This window comes from Eumetopias jubatus, unplaced genomic scaffold, assembly GCF_037043125.1.
Source record: "Eumetopias jubatus isolate StellerSeaLion01/CBP00866 unplaced genomic scaffold, mEumJub1_p1.0 scaffold_14, whole genome shotgun sequence".
NCBI classification, from domain to species: domain Eukaryota; kingdom Metazoa; phylum Chordata; class Mammalia; order Carnivora; family Otariidae; genus Eumetopias; species Eumetopias jubatus.
In genome coordinates, this window is record NW_028274820.1 from 107,363,534 (window position 1) to 107,381,707 (window position 18,174).

General features: G+C 44.6%; 1 protein-coding gene across 1 annotated transcript in view; it reads left to right on the forward strand.

The window, feature by feature from the left end:
• UBE3C (ubiquitin protein ligase E3C) overlaps positions 1-18,174 on the forward strand; it is a 115,911-nt gene that overhangs the window by 61,279 nt on the left and 36,458 nt on the right. Inside the window, exons 14-18 of the mRNA XM_028092403.2 lie at positions 2,906-3,010; positions 5,225-5,312; positions 6,352-6,449; positions 7,541-7,673; positions 12,689-12,936. Of these exons, the coding sequence (XP_027948204.1) occupies positions 2,906-3,010; positions 5,225-5,312; positions 6,352-6,449; positions 7,541-7,673; positions 12,689-12,936 (672 nt within the window). The remainder of the gene's footprint in view (positions 1-2,905; positions 3,011-5,224; positions 5,313-6,351; positions 6,450-7,540; positions 7,674-12,688; positions 12,937-18,174) is intronic.

The following is an 18,174-nucleotide window of genomic DNA, read 5'->3' on the forward strand; positions in this document are numbered from 1 at the left end:
CATCCTTGACACACCTCCTGAGGCCCCTGTCACTTGGTGCCTCCCACTTTTTCCTCCCTCCTTCTCTCTCTCCTTTTTTTTTTTTTAAAGAGGGTCACTGATACCAGGACATTTATACGTAATATGTGATTACTTCTTTTTCTATACTTAAAATGTGAAAGTAAGAAAGGGGGTGCCCTGTATTGAAACTTTTTATTTTTAATTTCACAGTAATTTAAAAGAAGAAAGTAAGTTATGACATTAATTGCTTCATAGATAGTTTAATATTTGTGACCTGTAGAAAATAAATGACCTCATAACCATAGGTTGAAAAAAGATGACTGCCAGGAGGCGGATAAAAGGTTTTATTCTGGAGTTAGGCAGCCCTGGCCCTACCCCTTGGCAAGCCTTGGAGCAAGTCTCTTACCTTCAGCAAAGCTGAGTGTCCTCCACTGTGCGGTGGGGAAAGTCAGTCCACGGGATGTCAACATCCAGTGGGACACTCTGTGCGTAACCCATAAGTGAATGGGTGCAATTAAATCAATACGTGTACATATTGGTCAGAAAGCATGCCTTTTGGGGCGCCTGGGTGGCTCAGTTGGTTAGGCGACTGCCTTCGGCTCAGGTCATGATCCTGGAGTCCTGGGATCGAGTCCCACGTCGGGCTCCCTGCTCAGCGGGGAGTCGGCTTCTCCCTCTGATCCTCTCCCCTCTCATGCTCTCTCTCTATCTCATTCTCTCTCTCAAATAAATAAATAAATAAATCTTTAAAAAGAAAGCATGTCTTTTTTAAGAGTTGTGTATTATGTGTGAATTTCAGCCCAGTGTCTGTTCAGTGTGAACTTATTTAAAATACTGATAACAGCTGGTTATGAAAGTGGAAAGATGGGCTGTGATATTCTTCATACAAGATGATCGTGCTTCAGTCTCTGCTGTTGGAAGAGCAAATGTTTATTTGGTGTGCTCCGTGTGCACTGACCTGGACTCGTTCCAGACAGGATCACACACGTAGCAGAGATGTAAGTGCATTAGGTCAGTGACCATACTTTGTTATGACCGTAAAGTTAACCAGATAGAACCCCAAACTAGGCTGTTCTTAGTCTACCTCAGATGCACTTGAAATCAGTAATCATAAACCCATAAACCCCTGAGTAAGCACAACAGGGTGTCGAGAGTTGAGGATAACCAACTGCGAGTTAACTAACCTGAGCTCATTTCTGCTGATTCAAAAAGGATATTACTGTAGTATTAGGACAGACTTTCTACAGTTCACTTGGTAAGAAATATCCATCAGTCAGGAAGCTGTATTCTAGATCCTGAGACGTTTGTACTGATGTAGTTTCGTCTGTGTGGCCAAACTGCGCGAGCATTACTTTTTCCTCTGTCCATGGGCATCTCATGCAAGTGGTGTGTCCACATTCTAGGAGTCTAAGGTGTCAACCAAGGGCCTTTTCCCACCCATTTTTGTTGGACACAGAATTTTTGGTATCCCTGAATACCAGGATTTGCATGTCATAAACGTTTGTATTTCTATCGTATATAGATGCCAAATTGTGAAATTTTAAAGGTAGATCTCTGTTAACAATTAAAATTATGCAATCTTGTTTGTCTTGTGGGTATATTTGGTGGAAATTTATCGCATTATCCTAATTTTATTCCTTACCCAAGTTATATTTTATCCTAATTCCTTATCCAGATTATATTTTACTTGATTAGAGGCAGTGTGTGTAGAGGCCTGGCTGACTTTTTCAGAAAACATCATCATAGTCTTACTTTAACTACACAGTAGTTGTGTGATGAAATCCTGTTTGTAAAGGTTTAAGACTTTGGATTTACAATTTTATGTTGGTTTATCACGAAGTACATTTGTATTTAATATAAAACGTCAGGTCTTTTTTATTGTTTAATTTCTTTTTTAAAGATTTTATTTATTTATTTTGAGAGACTGAGCATGTGCGTGAGTGGGGGGAGGGGCAGAGGGAGAGAGAAAATCTCAAGCGGACTCCACGCTGAACGCAGAGGCCACCGTGGGGCTCAGTTCCACCACCCTGAGATCATGACCTGAGCCAAAATCCAAGGTTGGACGCTCAAAGGACTGAGCCACCCAGGTGTCCCATCATCGGGTCTTTTTTAAATAGGCAGTGCCATCCGTTCTCTTTAATCATGTATTTTTAAATTTACAATTAATTACTGATCCTAAGTCAGTCATCAGATACCTGCTGGGTTTCCAGGTAGTTAGTCGGGAGTTTCTTCATCGGGAGTTTCCTGCATAGCCAGGGAAGGACTAATGCTCATGGCAAAAGGAGTAATGAAACGGTTCAGATGCGCTGGTGTGGGGAAGCTTTATGAAAGAAGTTAGACTGAGTTTGTGGAGAATTAAGGTGAGAGTAGGCCTGACTCCAGAAACTTACATAAGGAAAATACTAGAATTGTTTTTCTTTTTTTGACAGATGTCAGAGATCCATCCAGGACACTTTTTTCCCCTGAGTGCTCTGATAGAGTGTCTTTTCAGGAAAATAGGAAATGCTATTACTGTAGGAAAAATTTTTACAAAATTGCTGTATACTTGGAGATTTCCTGCATTATAGCCCACATGAGCTAATACATTGCCAAATTTGTGTTTGAAAACTTCATTACTACCTTCTTTGTAGTCTGCCTTTAACATCTTCCTGATAATTTTCCTCCCTTCGTTGGCACGTAACTAACTGCTTTGTACTTGAAATTCATTCTTGTGACCACAGGATGAGGTACTTCTCTGTGGCCTGATCTGCGGTGGCCTAGGGCGGGCCTTGCGGCCAGGCCCCCGCGCCCTCAGGCCTGTGGCGGGGAGCACGCCCCATCCTGTGCCGGCTGGTGCTGTTGCTACCTTTGTGCCGGGGTCGTTCCTGAGCTTGTTCCGTGACTTAGCCCTGTGCTTCCTCCGCAGGTGATCACCAATCTAGTGAAAATGCTGAAGGCCAGAGACACAAGGAGAAATTTCTGTCCTTCAAACCACTGGCTGTCCGAACAAGAAGATATTAAAGCAGATAAGGTTTACTGAAAAATCTTTCCAATATGTTTTGTTAAACATATTTTTTCAGCTTTTATTTTTCTGGGGAGAAGGATAAGTTCTTTTAAATTGTTTCATTTATTACTTATTATTTAACTAAATATTAACAGTAAGCTTTTTTATTAATTCTTAGGTCATAGAATATATAACGGTATCATTGACTTAAACATACATCATGAGTTTATTATTAAACCTAATTTTCTCCTTTAACTACAAATTATATTGGACCCTTGTGGTTCTTTGTTGGGATTGCAAGAGATTTTGCTTTTATTGGTGTCATAATTATCAGTGTGTATTTAGCACTTAAAGGAGATGGAATATGACCTTGATTTGCTAAAGGAACAGAGACAAATTTGAATATTACTGAGATCTAAATCTAAAGTAGATTCAATAGTATAAATATTTTTAGAAATTTAACTGACAAGGTCATGAACTATGTGAATTTCTGACGAATCAGAATTTTCATTCTTGTCAGAAAAAGGCATGATTGTATTCATTTCAAAATCTTGGGGATTGGGTGGGGCAGAGAGTGGAGGGTGTCGAAGAGACATTCAAGAAAGGAGAGCAGTGGTGTTTTACACCAGGTTCAGATGCTGCGTCCGCACAGATCTTTTTTTTTTTTTTTTTTTTAAGATTTTATTTTATTTGACAGAGAGATAGAGAGCACAAGTAAGCAGAGAGGCAGGCAGAGAGGGAGAAGCAGGCTCTCTGCTGAGCAGGGAGCCTGACGCGGGACTTGATCCCAGGACCCCAGGATCATGACCTGAGCCGAAGGCAGCCGCTTAACCGACTGAGCCACCCAGGCGCCCCCCGCACAGATCTTGACACCAGGTTCAGATGCTGCGTCCGCATGGATCTTGAAGCGGATGGCTTCTAGCTGTGCCCGCTGGTTAGGCTGAGATACCATGCCCCATCCTATAGTGCTGGACGTCCTGTAGCGAGACCCCGGGGGCTGGGGGCCTCTGAACAACACTTACCACCCAAAGGAAACAGCCTTTGGTACGATGGGGCGTTCTGTCACTGGAGGGCACGGGAGCCATGGGCGGCTCCAACCCTCCAGACTAGGTGCAGTGAACTGAACCTCAAATAGACTTAAATCTGCTAGTTTGTAAATATACAAAAAAGAAGAACTTGATTGGCCATCTTGTGGGATGCAGAGGAACCACCTCATTTTGAGACTGGCTTGGAAAAAAGGAGTCATGCCCTGAGCCTGCCTTTCCTTTATGAACTTTATGTAGCTCAGGCTAAGCAAGTAGTGGTGATGGGAGAGCCTTCTCGGTGTAGAAGTAGCTAATAGTGCATGAACCGGGGTCCCACAGTCTGCAGGCTGTGATGAGTAGGCAGTGCCCCTGGGGTGCAGACCCCACGGGGACCTGCTGAGACCGGGCTGGAGGCCCCCACAGATGAGGGTCGATCACTGTGCTGGTGCTTGACTCCAGAAGGCTCAGCTATGGAAAAATGGCAGCTGAGCCAAACTGCATCTGGTGGCATAATTGATTCCTGTTTTGGCAGAAGTTCTCGATCTCAGGGCCGACCTCAGCAACCAGACACGTGCCTCTTGAGAGAACATGCTGCCTGTGAAGTGTTCTGGCCAAAAGTCCAAGTTGGATGTGATGACACCTCTAGGTGTAATTGCACATTTATAGGGAAACGGAGGGCCTAGAAGCCCATGTGAAGACCGAGGGGACGCAGCTAGCAAAATCCAACGGTCGGGAACATTGCTGGACAGCTGACCGGGGCCACAGCCAGGGCTGAGGGAGCAGGCAGAGCCTCGGGCTGAACAGAATGTCCACGGACCCCAGCCCTCCTGGGATACCGATGCAGACAAACTAAGTATTTAGAATTAGGAGACACTGAATATTTAGTAATAAGAGGAAATTGTTAATTCTTTAAGTGTGATGTGTTTTCATTTGTAAATGGTCATATTATGACAGTTTACTAGATGCAGATATTATACAGCATTAAAGAGAACAAGTTAAGATTTCCTTGGGATGTATTAGGGAAAACGGTTACAGTGTGAAAGTGTAAACGGGCAGCCAAGCAAGGAGAGAATGCACGAAGGGGACATGAGGTCAAAGAGCAGGACCTGGCTGACGTGTAACGTATGCACAACGTCCACGTGGTCCACATGTTGTGGCCAGTGAGAGCTCGTGCCGGGGCACGAGCATGCACTAAGCCAAGTTGCTGGCCCCACAGGTCACCCAGCTCTACGTCCCGGCTTCCAGACACGTGTGGAGGTTCCGGCGGATGGGGAGAATCGGCCCCCTGCAGTCGAGCCTGGACGGTGAGTTCTCTGTGGCCTGGCACATTTCTCCTTCAGCCCAGGGTCGTGGGCGCTTGTTGACATACTGGGAAATCCACTCTTTTTGATGTACTGTTCTGAAATTTTTTTTAAACTTTTTTTAGTGGGGGAGGGGCAGAGGGAGAGAGACTCTTAAGCCCAACACGGGGCATGATCCCCGCGACCCTGAGATCATGACCTGAGCCGAAATCAAGAGTCGGAGGCTCAACCCACTGAGCCACCAGGAGCCCCTAGTGTTCTGTGATTTTTGGTAAACATCTGCCTCCGTGATCAACCACATAGAAAAGATTCATCACTCCAGAAATTATCTCATGCACCTTTGTAGGTAGCCCCTTTCCCCAGCCAGAGCCCCTGGCAACTACTGACTTGTTTTTTGTCCTGATAGCTTTGCCTTTTCCAGAATGTTTTTAAACGGAACCATATAGTGTGTAGCCTTATGAGTCTGGAAAGGAAAACTCCAGGCATACCTCTGAGACATGGCAGGTTTGGCTCCAGACCACCGCAATAAAGTGAATGTCCCAAAATGAGTCAAACGAAGTTTTTTGGTTTTCTAGTGCATGTAAAAGTTAGTGTGCAGGGGCACCTGGGCGGCTCAGTCGGTTAAGCGTCTGACTCTTTAATCTCGGCTCCGGTCTTGATCTCAGGTTGCGTGTTCAGGCCCTACACTGGGCTCTGTGCTGGGCGTGGAGCCTACTTAAAAAAAAAAAAAAGTTAAGCATGCAGTAGCATCGCATACATACATACCTTCATTAAAAATACTTTCAGCTAAGATGCTGACCATCGTCTGAGTTTTCAGTGGCTGGTAATCACTGATCACAAATCACCATAACAAATGTAAGTATGAAAAAGTTTGAAATATTGAAAGAATTACCAGAAACAGAAAGTGAGCAAGTGCTGTTGGGACATGCTGGATGTGGGGTCACCATGGACCTTCAGTTAGTAAAACACCATGTCTGCGAAGTGCGGTGAAGTGAGGTCATGTGTGCGCAGAACCTGACGAAGGTGTTCCCCTGTGTTGCAGTGGGTTTGGAGTCCCCGCCTCTGTCTGTTTCTGAGGAGAGACAGCTGGCCATCCTGACAGAGCTGCCCTTCGTGGTTCCATTCGAGGAGCGAGTCAAGGTGTGCACTTTGGTGTCTTTAGAAATTGACTGTGTACTGCATCATTTCAGTGTGAAAGAATTAACACCAACGCAAAAAGCTCTGAAGTTGCTTAGTGCCTAGCTGGTTATATAATTGTTATTTTTCTCACTAGACTGTAACAGTTGACAGTGATTTATAAAAGCGAAGTCCAACCAAATACCTCTGTATAGACTTGAAAGATTTTTTTCCCGTAGTTGTAACTGTAGTTTAAATGCCTGTCACACCATTGTCTTCTTACAGTGGGAGTAGAAGGTCTTTTTGTCTAGTAAATTTTGCATTGTTTTTGAAAATGCAATTTTTTTTTAAAAGATACGCTTCTGTACATTACGTTGAAGTTATTTATTGCAAATACTACTTTATAAAAGAGTGATGGCAGGTATCTTAAATTCCTGCCTGGTGACTTTTGATGAGCGTACAAAACTTTGTTTACATTTATCTGTTTTGAGATTTAAGATGTTTTGTTTGTATTCACCAACTTAGCAAATTTCTAAAAACTCCTAGGCTCTATTCTTAAGTAGTGGCTTTGAGAGGGTCATTTTAGTCCTGCCCACTTTCTTTATAGGATGAGCAAAAGAGTGAGTTTCTTTTAAAGCTATTGGTGTTTCTTCGTTAAGACACATAGGCACACAGGCACAGATGTAACATGACATTACGTCGTTCCTGAGCTCCCTCTACTGGATTTGTAGCATCAAAAAAAATTACTCGAATTTTATTGTTTAGGGAGCTATTCTTACTAATATTAATATACAGCTTTACAAAGCTGTTCTTTTCTCTTTACCACCTGGGATTTTCTAAAGGGTTTGCAAAAGAAAATACTGAAAATATACTACAGCATGGGATTTTTAAAATTTGTTACAGATTTTGTTATAAAATGGAGGAAAGGGGCAATATTACACATTTACTGAGAAGGCACAAAGTCCACATCTGATACCTTGGCTTTTAAAATTTGCTTCAGGATTTATGGAGATAGAAAAGTTAAGATTTATTTAGCAGTTTTTCCTTTTGTTGCTTCTATTTCTAACAAGAAGTCTGTTGCTTCAGATAACCTGACAACTTCCCCTGTTTGTTAGATCTTTCAGAGGTTGATTTATGCAGATAAGCAAGAAGTTCAAGGAGATGGTCCATTTCTGGATGGAATTAATGTCACAATAAGAAGAAATTATATTTACGAAGATGCTTATGACAAACTTTCCCCAGAAAATGGTATATGTAATTCTGTGTGTCTGCATGTGGCAGGGGAGGCGAGGGATTATTTTAGAAAAAGGTAATCTTAAAACATTAGTGTCCGTCATCTTGTTCCGTAATGACTTTTTAACACTGGAATGTACTATGTCAGATTTGGTAGATGTATATTATCAAATAACATTGACAAATAATTATCCCAACAGGAGCCTTTCAAATACTGATTTTTTTTTTTTAAGGCAAGAAACTCCACCCACAAATGTCTGCATCTAAAATTTAGTTGACAGCTTTTAATTCTGAAAATGTTGATGGGCAGCCATCGACATTCTTTATTATGGTATTATGATAATCTATTTATGTATATATTCTAAACCCTAAGCCATATTTAACATAGCAGAAGAAACCCCACTGCAGTCCAGACCCCTCTATAGACAGACATGTGCATCAGTGACCAGAGCGAGTCACGCTCAAACAGTGATTTGGATCACATTTAGAGCTCAGCGACCTGTTTTGTCTCATGTGACTATTTGACACCCAGTGTTAAATGTGTAGTGTTACCATTTATATATTAATAATTTTAACTTCAGAGGATGGTATTCATGATACTGCATGAAATTGGGGCTCGATCAGTGCAGGGAATTAACAATGGAAGCTTGGCAGGATCTGGAGCACAGCTTTAGGAGGTGATGGGAGGGTGTCAGAAATGAAAGAACAGTTGCCTCTTCTAGGGGAGCAAAACTTCAAGTCATTTTTTTCTTAAAGAGCTGATTGTGTTATACTGTGGGAATAACAGAGGGCGGCGAGCATCAGTCACTGGCCCCTTCTCTGTCCCGGGTTTTGTGTGCGAGGGTTTGATGTTCACAGGATGTGGTTTTGTCATGGAATCTGGGCTGCAAGACACCACCAGCTCAGTCCTGACCCCTGGCTGTGCGCTCTCCACTGCACCAGCGTGCTCTTGCCCAGCATAGCATGTTTTTAAATCTTCTCTGTGAAGGAGGCAAAAATCTGGTACTCTGACTTCCAGCCCAACGTACTTTTGGAAACAAACTGGGCCTCCCCCCGTGGGGATCCGGTCCCGATACATCAGCTGTTGTAGTGGCTGCGTTGTGTCTCCACACGGGGTCCTTGCCCATTGCCCCCCTCAGCTAGCTGGTGCTCAGGAGATGTTGGATCTGTGGTTGAACCTGGGGAAGACTCAGTCGATAGACAAGATGGTAAATGTGCCATCAACTCAGAAGTGTTGAGAGTAGAATGGAGGGGTGGTCGATGCCGGAGAGTTTTATAAAGCCGTGGGATTTAGGAGAGGGAGCAGTGACAGGCTCGGCCGTTCGCGCACAGCCGACTGTACGCACACTTGGTGCAGGCTTGCTTCCTCCACGTGCCAGAGTTGGAATGAGCTCCTCAGCCCAAAAGGAGAATATGTATGTATCAGCAATTTTAAATTAACTTTAAAACTATCTCATGTAGATGATTTCTAAAGACATTACTGTCCAGGGGCCCCTGGGTGGCTCAGTCGTTAAGCGTCTGCTTTGGGCTCAGGTCATAATCCTGGAGTCCCGGGATCGAGTCCCGCATCGGGCTCCCTGCTCAGCAGGGAGTCTGCTTCTCCCTCTGACCCTCCTCCCTCTCATGTTCTCTCTCTCTCATTCTCTGTCAAATAAATAAATAAAATATTAAAATAAAATATTTTAAAAAAATAAAAAAAACATTTTTTTTTTTAAGCCATGTGTTAAAATTGGTATTTTGCTAGGGAAAGTAGTAAAATTAAATATCATCTCAGAATGTTGCCTTTACTTCTGGAAAATTGGTGTGAGGTGCTGTGTTGGCTGATCATTTACACATAATCAGTTAATATGACTGCTCCATGTGCTGTCTCATCCTCACAGCGCATCCAGCCTTTATGGACACTCATCATCTCGTATTCATGTCTTCTCAGGATGGTTTTCTTCCTGTCTCTCTTTTTTTAAAGATTTTATTTATTTATATAATCTCCACACCCAACGTGGGGCTTGAACTCACACCTCCAAGACTGAGCCAGCTGTTTCCCTCAGACCAGTTTTCTGGAGTGTGGGTGTTGGCCCTGTGGATGATCAAGCTGGCTGCTGGAGCTCAGAGAGGTGGGGAGCCCAGCAGGTGCCGGTGAGCCAGTCCCAGCCCCAGCCCCAGCTTCCACAAGCTCTCATTGCCCCACCCTGCCCCAGTGTGCGACCGTGGTGAAGCGATCACAGTTACTCTCAGGACTACTATAGCTCTTTTTTTTTTTTAAAGATTTTATTTATTTGGCAGAGAGAGGCACAGCGAGAGAGGGAACACAAGCAGGGGGAGTGGGAGAGGGAGAAGCAGGCTTCCTGCGGAGCAGGGAGCCCGATGCGGGGCTCAATCCCAGGACCCCGGGATCATGACCTGAGCCGAAGGCAGACGCCCAACGACTGAGCCACCCAGGCGCCCTAGGACTACTGTAGCTCTTGATATCATCATCCGTTAGCTTGGATGAGAATCCGCTAGAGCTGACTCTGAACTGTGCTGTAGTCGGTTCCTGAGAGCCTTGCGTGTCTGTGCTTTTGTGTGTGAGTTGGTTTTATTTTGTTTCATTTAACAGGCAGGATTTATGACATTGTTTTCCTGAAGAACAAACTATAATAGGGTAAAATCAAAGTAACATTTTACTTAGGTCCCCCCCCCCCACTGAAACCTTAGTATATAAGTAGATATTTTAAATTTGTTCTTAGAAACAAGTAGTGGCAAGGTGTCTCAGGCTAGATTTGATTCTGAAAATATTATTTTGCTGTTGTATATTACCGTTCACAGAAATGAGCTTCAGGGAACACAGAATCTCAATTCTAGCCAAATTAGAGGGGTGACTTCTGTGACTGGCCACTGAGTCTGCAAAAGCTGACACACTCCCGCTGTCCTTGCTGGTGCTGCGGGTGGAATGAGTGTGGGAAAGCATGGGCCGCAGTGGAGCAGTTCCCGCTTACAGCATTTGTACACTTAGAATTTTTGCAGAATCTGCTACCTGCTGACCATCAGTTTAAGAAATATTACATATGACAAACAAATGCTTAAAGTTCATCCTTAAAACTTGGTATTAAGAGGAGTATATAAAGGTGAGAAATATCCACTGTATTTTTGTGTTGCATCTATAATTTATCCGCTTAGTTTTCTCTTGGCATTTTACCTAGATCTTGAGATTGAACGTATTTTGTAATCCTGTTAATTAAAATACATGCAAATAACATATTCATGGAGTCTAATCAGTAAAAAGCATGTTCTTCATGTAACTATAGTTAAATTTTAAAAATAGAAGAGAATATGGTTTAGTATAAAAAGCCTGTGCTTTGTAGGTAATAGACCTAAATTATAGCATTCCCTTTCCAGTGTTAGCCATAGGTCTGTAGATACATAACTCAGCCTTCCTTTGACTTGGTTTTCTCACTGCAGAATGAGGATAGTTCTTTTTTTTTCTTCTTCAAGTTTTTATTTAAATTCTAGTTTGTTAATGTACAGTGTAATACTTGTTTCAGGAGTAGAATGTAGTGACGCAGCACCTCCACACAACACCCAGTGCTCATCACAAGTGCCCTCCATCCCTCCACCCATGTAGCCCCTCCGGAAGGGGGTAATTGTTAACCCAGAAAGTTGTTAAAGGACTTAAAGTAATGTGTGTAAAATTCTAGGTAATTTCTAGCTTGGGGTAAATACTCAGTGGTCGTTACTCCTTTACAAAGTACAAGAGCAAGCTGAAACCAGGTGGTTTAGATCTGTTTGCCTCAGTCCTGCGGGAGATGTGGGCGTTAGTGTGGAGCTCACCCGACACAGCCTCTGTCCTCTCCCCTGCCGGCTCAGCGGAAGACGAGGTCTGTACTGCTGGGCACAGTGGTGTAGATCTCAGTCCATACAGTAAATCGTCCTGGCCCTGTTTGAGCCATGTTCTAGAATAGTCTCAGCCGGGTTCTGTGACTTCAGAAGTACTGACGCCCGCCCACCGCCGTGTTGGAGGCTCTAGCAAACGTGTATTCTGCTAAGCCCCTTTCTGGAGTGTTTTCTCAAGGTCCCCTGTCCCTTGGGAGGTTTGGGGTGGCCGCACAGGAAGCCTGAAAGATGGCAGCCGCTCATGAGAGCCCTGGAGCACTGGTGCCACGTGCCCACCTGGGCCGAGCCGCTCTGCACCCACCACGCTCACCCAGCGGCCCGCCCCTCCACCCCTCCCCGCCTGCTGAGATTCAGAGCACCCGCAGGATGCAGGGGGGAAAGGAGGAAGGACGTGCCAGTTGCTTTTTCAAACCTGTGCCTTGATAGAGCCTGTCCAGTGAAGACCACCTGGTTTTGACTTTTGGCAGAATCCCTTTCATTGGCTTGTATTTGGGGTCTGTTGTATCGCTGTAGGGGAGTTAGCCCAGCCATACTGTCCTCTTGAGGACCTGGCTGGACGTTTTTCTAAGATACCAGGCATAATTAAGCAATTTTGCAAATTTTTTTTGTTTTTATCTTTGTGGCACACTATAACCAAAAAGACTTCCACCTTTTTCAGCCAGATAACACTTTGAAATGAAAATGGAGACTCTGGGTTCTGACTCTCCTGCATCATTCACCTCTTTCCAGGACTCTCTACTGTTGTTGCACTGATGTCTCCTTTATTCATTTTTTGCCTTTCCTGGTAACAATTTCTGTTCCCCTTGTATTCTTACGTGCTTAACTCCCTCTCTCCTCTCCTTGTAGTTTAGAGTGTTTTAGAGTGTCACGTCCTTTAGAATATGAGGGATAACTTAATTCTCTCCTGAGCGCTCTGTCTCCCCTCACCTCCATGTGTGATACATGAACTTCTTTCTCTCTTTCTCCCGTTGTCAGCTTTGGGGGAAATACGGGTCCATCTCATCGTCTGTTTTTACTCTCATTGATTTTTTTTTTTTGAGTCCTGCATTAAAATATCTCTAATATTCTTGCTCCCCTTCCCAAAACTTCCTGTAATACCAGCTTATTTTATTGCCTTCTTTTAAAATCCTTTCTCCTCCCCGTTAACCCCCTTGCTTTCACAGAGCCTGATTTGAAAAAGCGGATCCGTGTGCACTTACTCAATGCCCATGGCCTGGACGAAGCTGGCATCGACGGTGGTGGGATTTTCAGAGAGTTTCTGAATGAGCTGCTCAAGTCAGGATTTAACCCCAACCAGGGGTTCTTCAAGACCACTAATGAGGGGCTCCTGTACCCCAGCCCAGCCGCTCAGATGCTCGTGGGAGATTCCTTTGCCAGACACTACTATTTCCTGGGCAGGATGCTTGGAAAGGTAAAGTAACTTTGTATGGAAATGGACCCCAGACCACAGGATGTTGAAGTTTTGCCTTTCTATGTGGTTGCTCTGTGTCACTGAAGATGTTTATTCAGAATTGCTAAAGTAATTTTGGTGAAGTCTGAACAGTATTCTTTTACATAATAACTAACACTTCATCGTTACGTGTCGCATGCACAGTAGTCACACGCGTAAATCATTTGGAAAACCTGGGGGACATATCTTATAAAACCCTGTTTGTCGAAGTCTCTGGGTGGATGTCTCTTGCCGTCAGCGCACCTTGGAAATAGCGTCAGTCTCCCCGTTGCTCTTGTCCGTAGTGTTCAAGTGGTTCTTTTAAGGCTCTGTAAATGTGTAAAGTGCTACAGGGTGGAAGACCATAGTTGTTGGGTGTGGGCTAAGTGTTCTGTATGTTGTATGCAAACTCTAGGAAAAACGGCCATTAAGGATGACGCGATCGGGGCGCCCGGGTGGCTCAGTCCATGACGCGTCTGCCTTCGGCTCGGTCATGATTCCGGAGCCTCGGGATTGAGCCCCGTGTCGGGCTCCCTGCTCAGCGGGGAGTCTGCTTCTCCCTCTGCCCCTGCTGCTCCTCCCCCTGCTCATGCTCTCTCTGCTCACTCTCTCTCTCTCTCAAATAAGTAAATAAAATCTTTAAAAAAAAAAAAAGGATGACATGATAGAAATGCTCTAGTAACCAGAATGCTACGTACCTGCGGACCAGCTACACAGACTCCTGTAAATGAAAGGAAAAAATTGATGAATGGTGTGTGTAGCCTCGTGGAAGTGTCCTATTTAGTGGTGAAACTGATAAACTAGATCCGTCCTAGCCTGTTGTAGCTCCTTCATCGGCCATAACAGAACCTCACGGACCTGTGTCCCTCACAGTTGTGGGGGCTGGAAGCTCGTGGTCGGGATGCCACGTGTCTCACTTGCTGGGGGCCCTTTGGTAAGGACACCGACCACATCCCACAGGCCCCACCCCCTAATGCCATCGCCCTGCGGGTCAGGACGTCAGCGCGGGAACGGCAGGCAGGGAGACTCCATCTAAATCAAGGGTGGCTGGCTGCTTCCCTGTGGCTCAAATGCAGTCCAAAAAAGGGATTTAGTGGTTTTTTTCTTTTTAATTGATTATTAACATTTTTAAATGGAATATTTATATGCAAGGTTATATTTCTGGGTTACTTCGTTTTATTTTGTTTGCATCTTTATACTTGAAACGAATTCCACGTCAACAGTTGCCAATCCTAGTGGGATGCAGCTGGTAAATATCCCAGTAACATCAGTAAGTGAGACTTAGGTCTTAAACTGTTCTAGGGCGCCTGGGTTGCTCAGTTGGTTAAGCGACTGCCTTCGGCATGGGTCATGATCCTGGAGTCCTGGGATCGAGTCCCGCATCAGGCTCCCTGCTCAGCAGGGAGTCTGCTTCTCCTTCTGACCCTCTTCCCTTTTGTGCTCTCTGTCTCTCATTCTCTTCTCTCTCTCAGATAAGTAAATAAAATCTTCAAAAAATAAAAAAATAAACTGTTCTAAATGAGGTAGGAAATCATCTAGGTCATTTCCCTGGGAAATGAAAAGCTGATTCCTGATTTTTCTTTGAATGAATGATTCGTTCCACTCATCATAACTCTGGGATAGAGAAAACCTGATGCATGTGGGGCAGCGTGCAAGGATCCCCAAGTATTCAGACTCTTGCTAACAAATAGTCACTCTAGTGACAGGGACACAGGTTTACCCCAAACCCACTGTCTGAATCAGAAGCCTGATTTAATATCCTGAGAGCTGAGGGGAGTGCTGGAGAGAGCGCAGTGCTCAGGGCTCAGTGGTTCCCTGCTAGCCCTCCTCAACTGAAGGATGCACACCTTTCTGTCCTCCCCACCAGCGATGCTGGCTCCTCACAGGGGCTTCAGCCAGCTACCAGCTCCAGTTCAGAAGATATCTTCCTTGTTTTCATTACTGGGGATCTATCTCGCAGCATAGAATAAAGATGGAACCTACCTGGATCTGTAAAGGGTCACAGCATATCCAGTAATAAGATTATTATTAAATAGGGGCGCCTGGGTGGCTCAGTCGATTGAGTGCCTGCCCTTGGCTCAGGTCGTGATCTCAGTGTCCTGGGATCAAGCCCCATGTTGGGCTCTCCACTCAGCAAGGAGTCTGCTTCTCTCTCTCTCTCTCTTTCTCTCAAATAAGTAAATAAAATTTTTTTAAAAAATCGTTAATGTGTTGTTATAGATAGTTAAATGTTTTCCATGGTATTTGGAGGAAGTTCATTAGGGTTTTTGGATAGTCTGGGAATGCATTTTGGTTTCCCCTATTTAAGAGTGGGTTAGGAATCCCCGATACAGAATATTTACTGTCCAGTGCATTTTGAGGGACAGATTGGATTATAACACAAGAATCATAATTGGTGCAGCTTCTGCAGGTCAAAGGTATGACTGGAGGTGACATTCTGGAACTGAGGGCAGCAAGCTACAGCCTCTGGCCTCCTATTCTTTGTAGTTAAAAAAAAAAAAAGTTTTATTAGAATTCCAGCAGGGATCATCATTTACATTGTCTGGTTGCTTTCCCTACAACGGCAGTTGAACAAAGCCCAAATAAAGCCTGTGCTCTGGGGCCCTTTCCAGGACAGTTTGCTGACCCTGCTGTAGGGCTAAGCCAACAGACAGATCATAAAGAATGTTTGTGTCGCATGGTCTCCATGCTGTGGGTCATGGAAAATCATTGTTTTGAGCAATGGCTGAGACTTACTACATTTGTAAGGAGACAACATGGGGCGAATGGATTTTAGAGGGTGAGACTCAAGAATTAAGAGTTAAGGGTCTGGGACACTGGCGTAGGTCCTCAGTGTGATGCTGTGAGCTCAGTGGAGACTGAAGAGTGACCACGGGATGTGTCCACAAGTCTTTCTTTCCCTGGCGTGTTTTCTTAGAACTGCTTTATTGAGATATGATTCACATACCTGAAATTTGCCCACTTGATGTGCGATTCAGGGTGCCTGGCTGGCTCAGTTGGTGGAGCATGCAACCCTTGATCTTGGGGTCATGAGTTTGAGCCCCACGTTGGCTGTAGAGATCACTTGAATGAATGAATGAGTGAACGAAGGAATGAATGAATGAATGTTTTTCAAGTGTACGGTTCAATAGTTCCAGTGTCGTGAGAGTTGTGCAGCCGTCACCTCCGACACATTTGGAACATTCATCTCCTGTGTCTGTTAACAGCTCTCCTTTCCCCTTCCCAGACCCTAGGCAGGCGCTAACTTACCTTTAGTCTCCATAGAGTGTCCTGTTCTGGACATTTCATGTAATTGCACCACATCTACGTGGCCTTTAGTGACTGGCTTCCTTCACCTGGCGTCATGTGTCCAAGGATCACCAGAGGTGTACACGTCTGTGTCAACACTTCGCTTCTGGTTTTACCAAATCATGTTCCCTTCTGTGACAACCACATTCATCAGCTGATGGGTGTGGGGTTGTCCCTGGTGATGTTTTCAGTGGAGTGGTTTGAGAAAAATGAGTTTGCTGTGGGGTGAAGAAGAGCGAAGGTATAAGAGCAGAAAAGAGTGTCGGTGGCCTTTTCAGAAGGCTTCACTCTAAAGGGAAGGAGAGAGAGGATCCCCAAAGAAAGAACATGTTCCAGAAAAGAATAGGTGGGTTGGTTTTCAAAGATAGCGTAGCTTTGTGCAGGTAAAATGTCGATAAAGAGCCAGGTGAGAGGGATGACTTAGCATGCTGGGAAAGACACAGCAAGGGACTAGTGAGCCGCCATGCTCCAAGAGAACTGTCTGCGTGGCGTGGCATGGTGTCTAGCCGGCACGGGGCTAGTTCAGGGAATTACATGTACCATGTAGTTCTCAATCAGTTTGGGTGTAAGTGGCCATTGGTGGCCTGTGACTGCCGTGTTGAGCGGCTCTGAAGCACACATGGAGGTGTTGGCTTCAGGTGTCATGAGCAAGGAAGGTGGGCCAGGGGATGGTCTTGGTGTAGACTGGGTGAGTAAGGAAGGTCAGAAGGTGAGCTGTTGCTGGCATGGGTGCCTGGCTGATGGAAGGATGAACAGCCAGCCTGAGGATTCAGCCCTTGGTGCTTTGGCATATCCAGAGAGACTGCAGGGAGTGGCCGTGTGGGGAGGGAGATCAAAGAAGACGGGGTGTTAGAAGGGAAGAAAGTGTATCAAGGTCAAGAGGTGAACAGTGACCCCCTGCTATGAGGTTGGGAGGATGGGGACTGTGAGGGACGAAGTGGTGCCCCCTACGGTGACGTCAAGCCGAAGGGTAAATCTAATGCGTGCTATTCACGGACTCAGTATGTAGGAATTGTGATTAATGAGTCTGTCATCCTTAAGTAAATAATTAAGAAGTTAATGTTGCTATCATCATTATTTTCTGTGAGAATTAATCAGAACTACCATCATTTTCAGCTGTATAGTAAAATTTCTTATAGATCAGATTTGTAGCTCTGTTCTCTCTACCTATGAAACAGACCTGCCATTGTTCACCTTGGAGTTGCCCATTTGAGAAGCAACTTATAAATCAGTGTCTGCAAAGCAGATCATGCACTGACTTTTAAAAAAATGAATAGATAACAGCTTTTTTGAAATATAATTCACATTCCATAAAATTCAGCCTTTTAAAGTGTACTGTTCGGTGGTTTTTAACATGTTCACGGAGGTGTGCAGCCATCACCAGTTTCCTTTCAGGGCGGTTGCATCATCCTGGACAGGAGAACTCTTCGCACATTGGCAGCTGTTCCCCGCCAGCCCTGGGCCGCCACTCATCGACCGTCTCTGTGGATTTGTCTGTTCCGGACATTTCATAGAAACGGAGCCTACAATTCATGGCCTTTTGTGACTGGTTTCTTTGACTTAACAGAATGTTTTCAGGGTTCCTCAACATCGTAGCATGTGTCAGAACTTCTTCTTTATAGCTGAATGATATTCCATTGTGTGGATATAAGACATTTTGTTTATGCATTCATCCATCGATGGACATTTGGGTGTTCTCACCTTTTGGCTATTATGGTAAATGCTGCTATGAACATTTGTGTACCGACCTTCCCTGAGTTAGGATGGGGTTACATCCCGATAAAAACCCATCGTAAATTGAAAATATGAGATGTTGAAAATGCATTTCACACACCTAACCTAGCAAACATCACAGTGTAGCCCAGCCCACTTTAAGTGTGCTCAGAGCGCTCACACTAGCCCACAGTTGGGCAAAGTCCTGTAACACGAAGC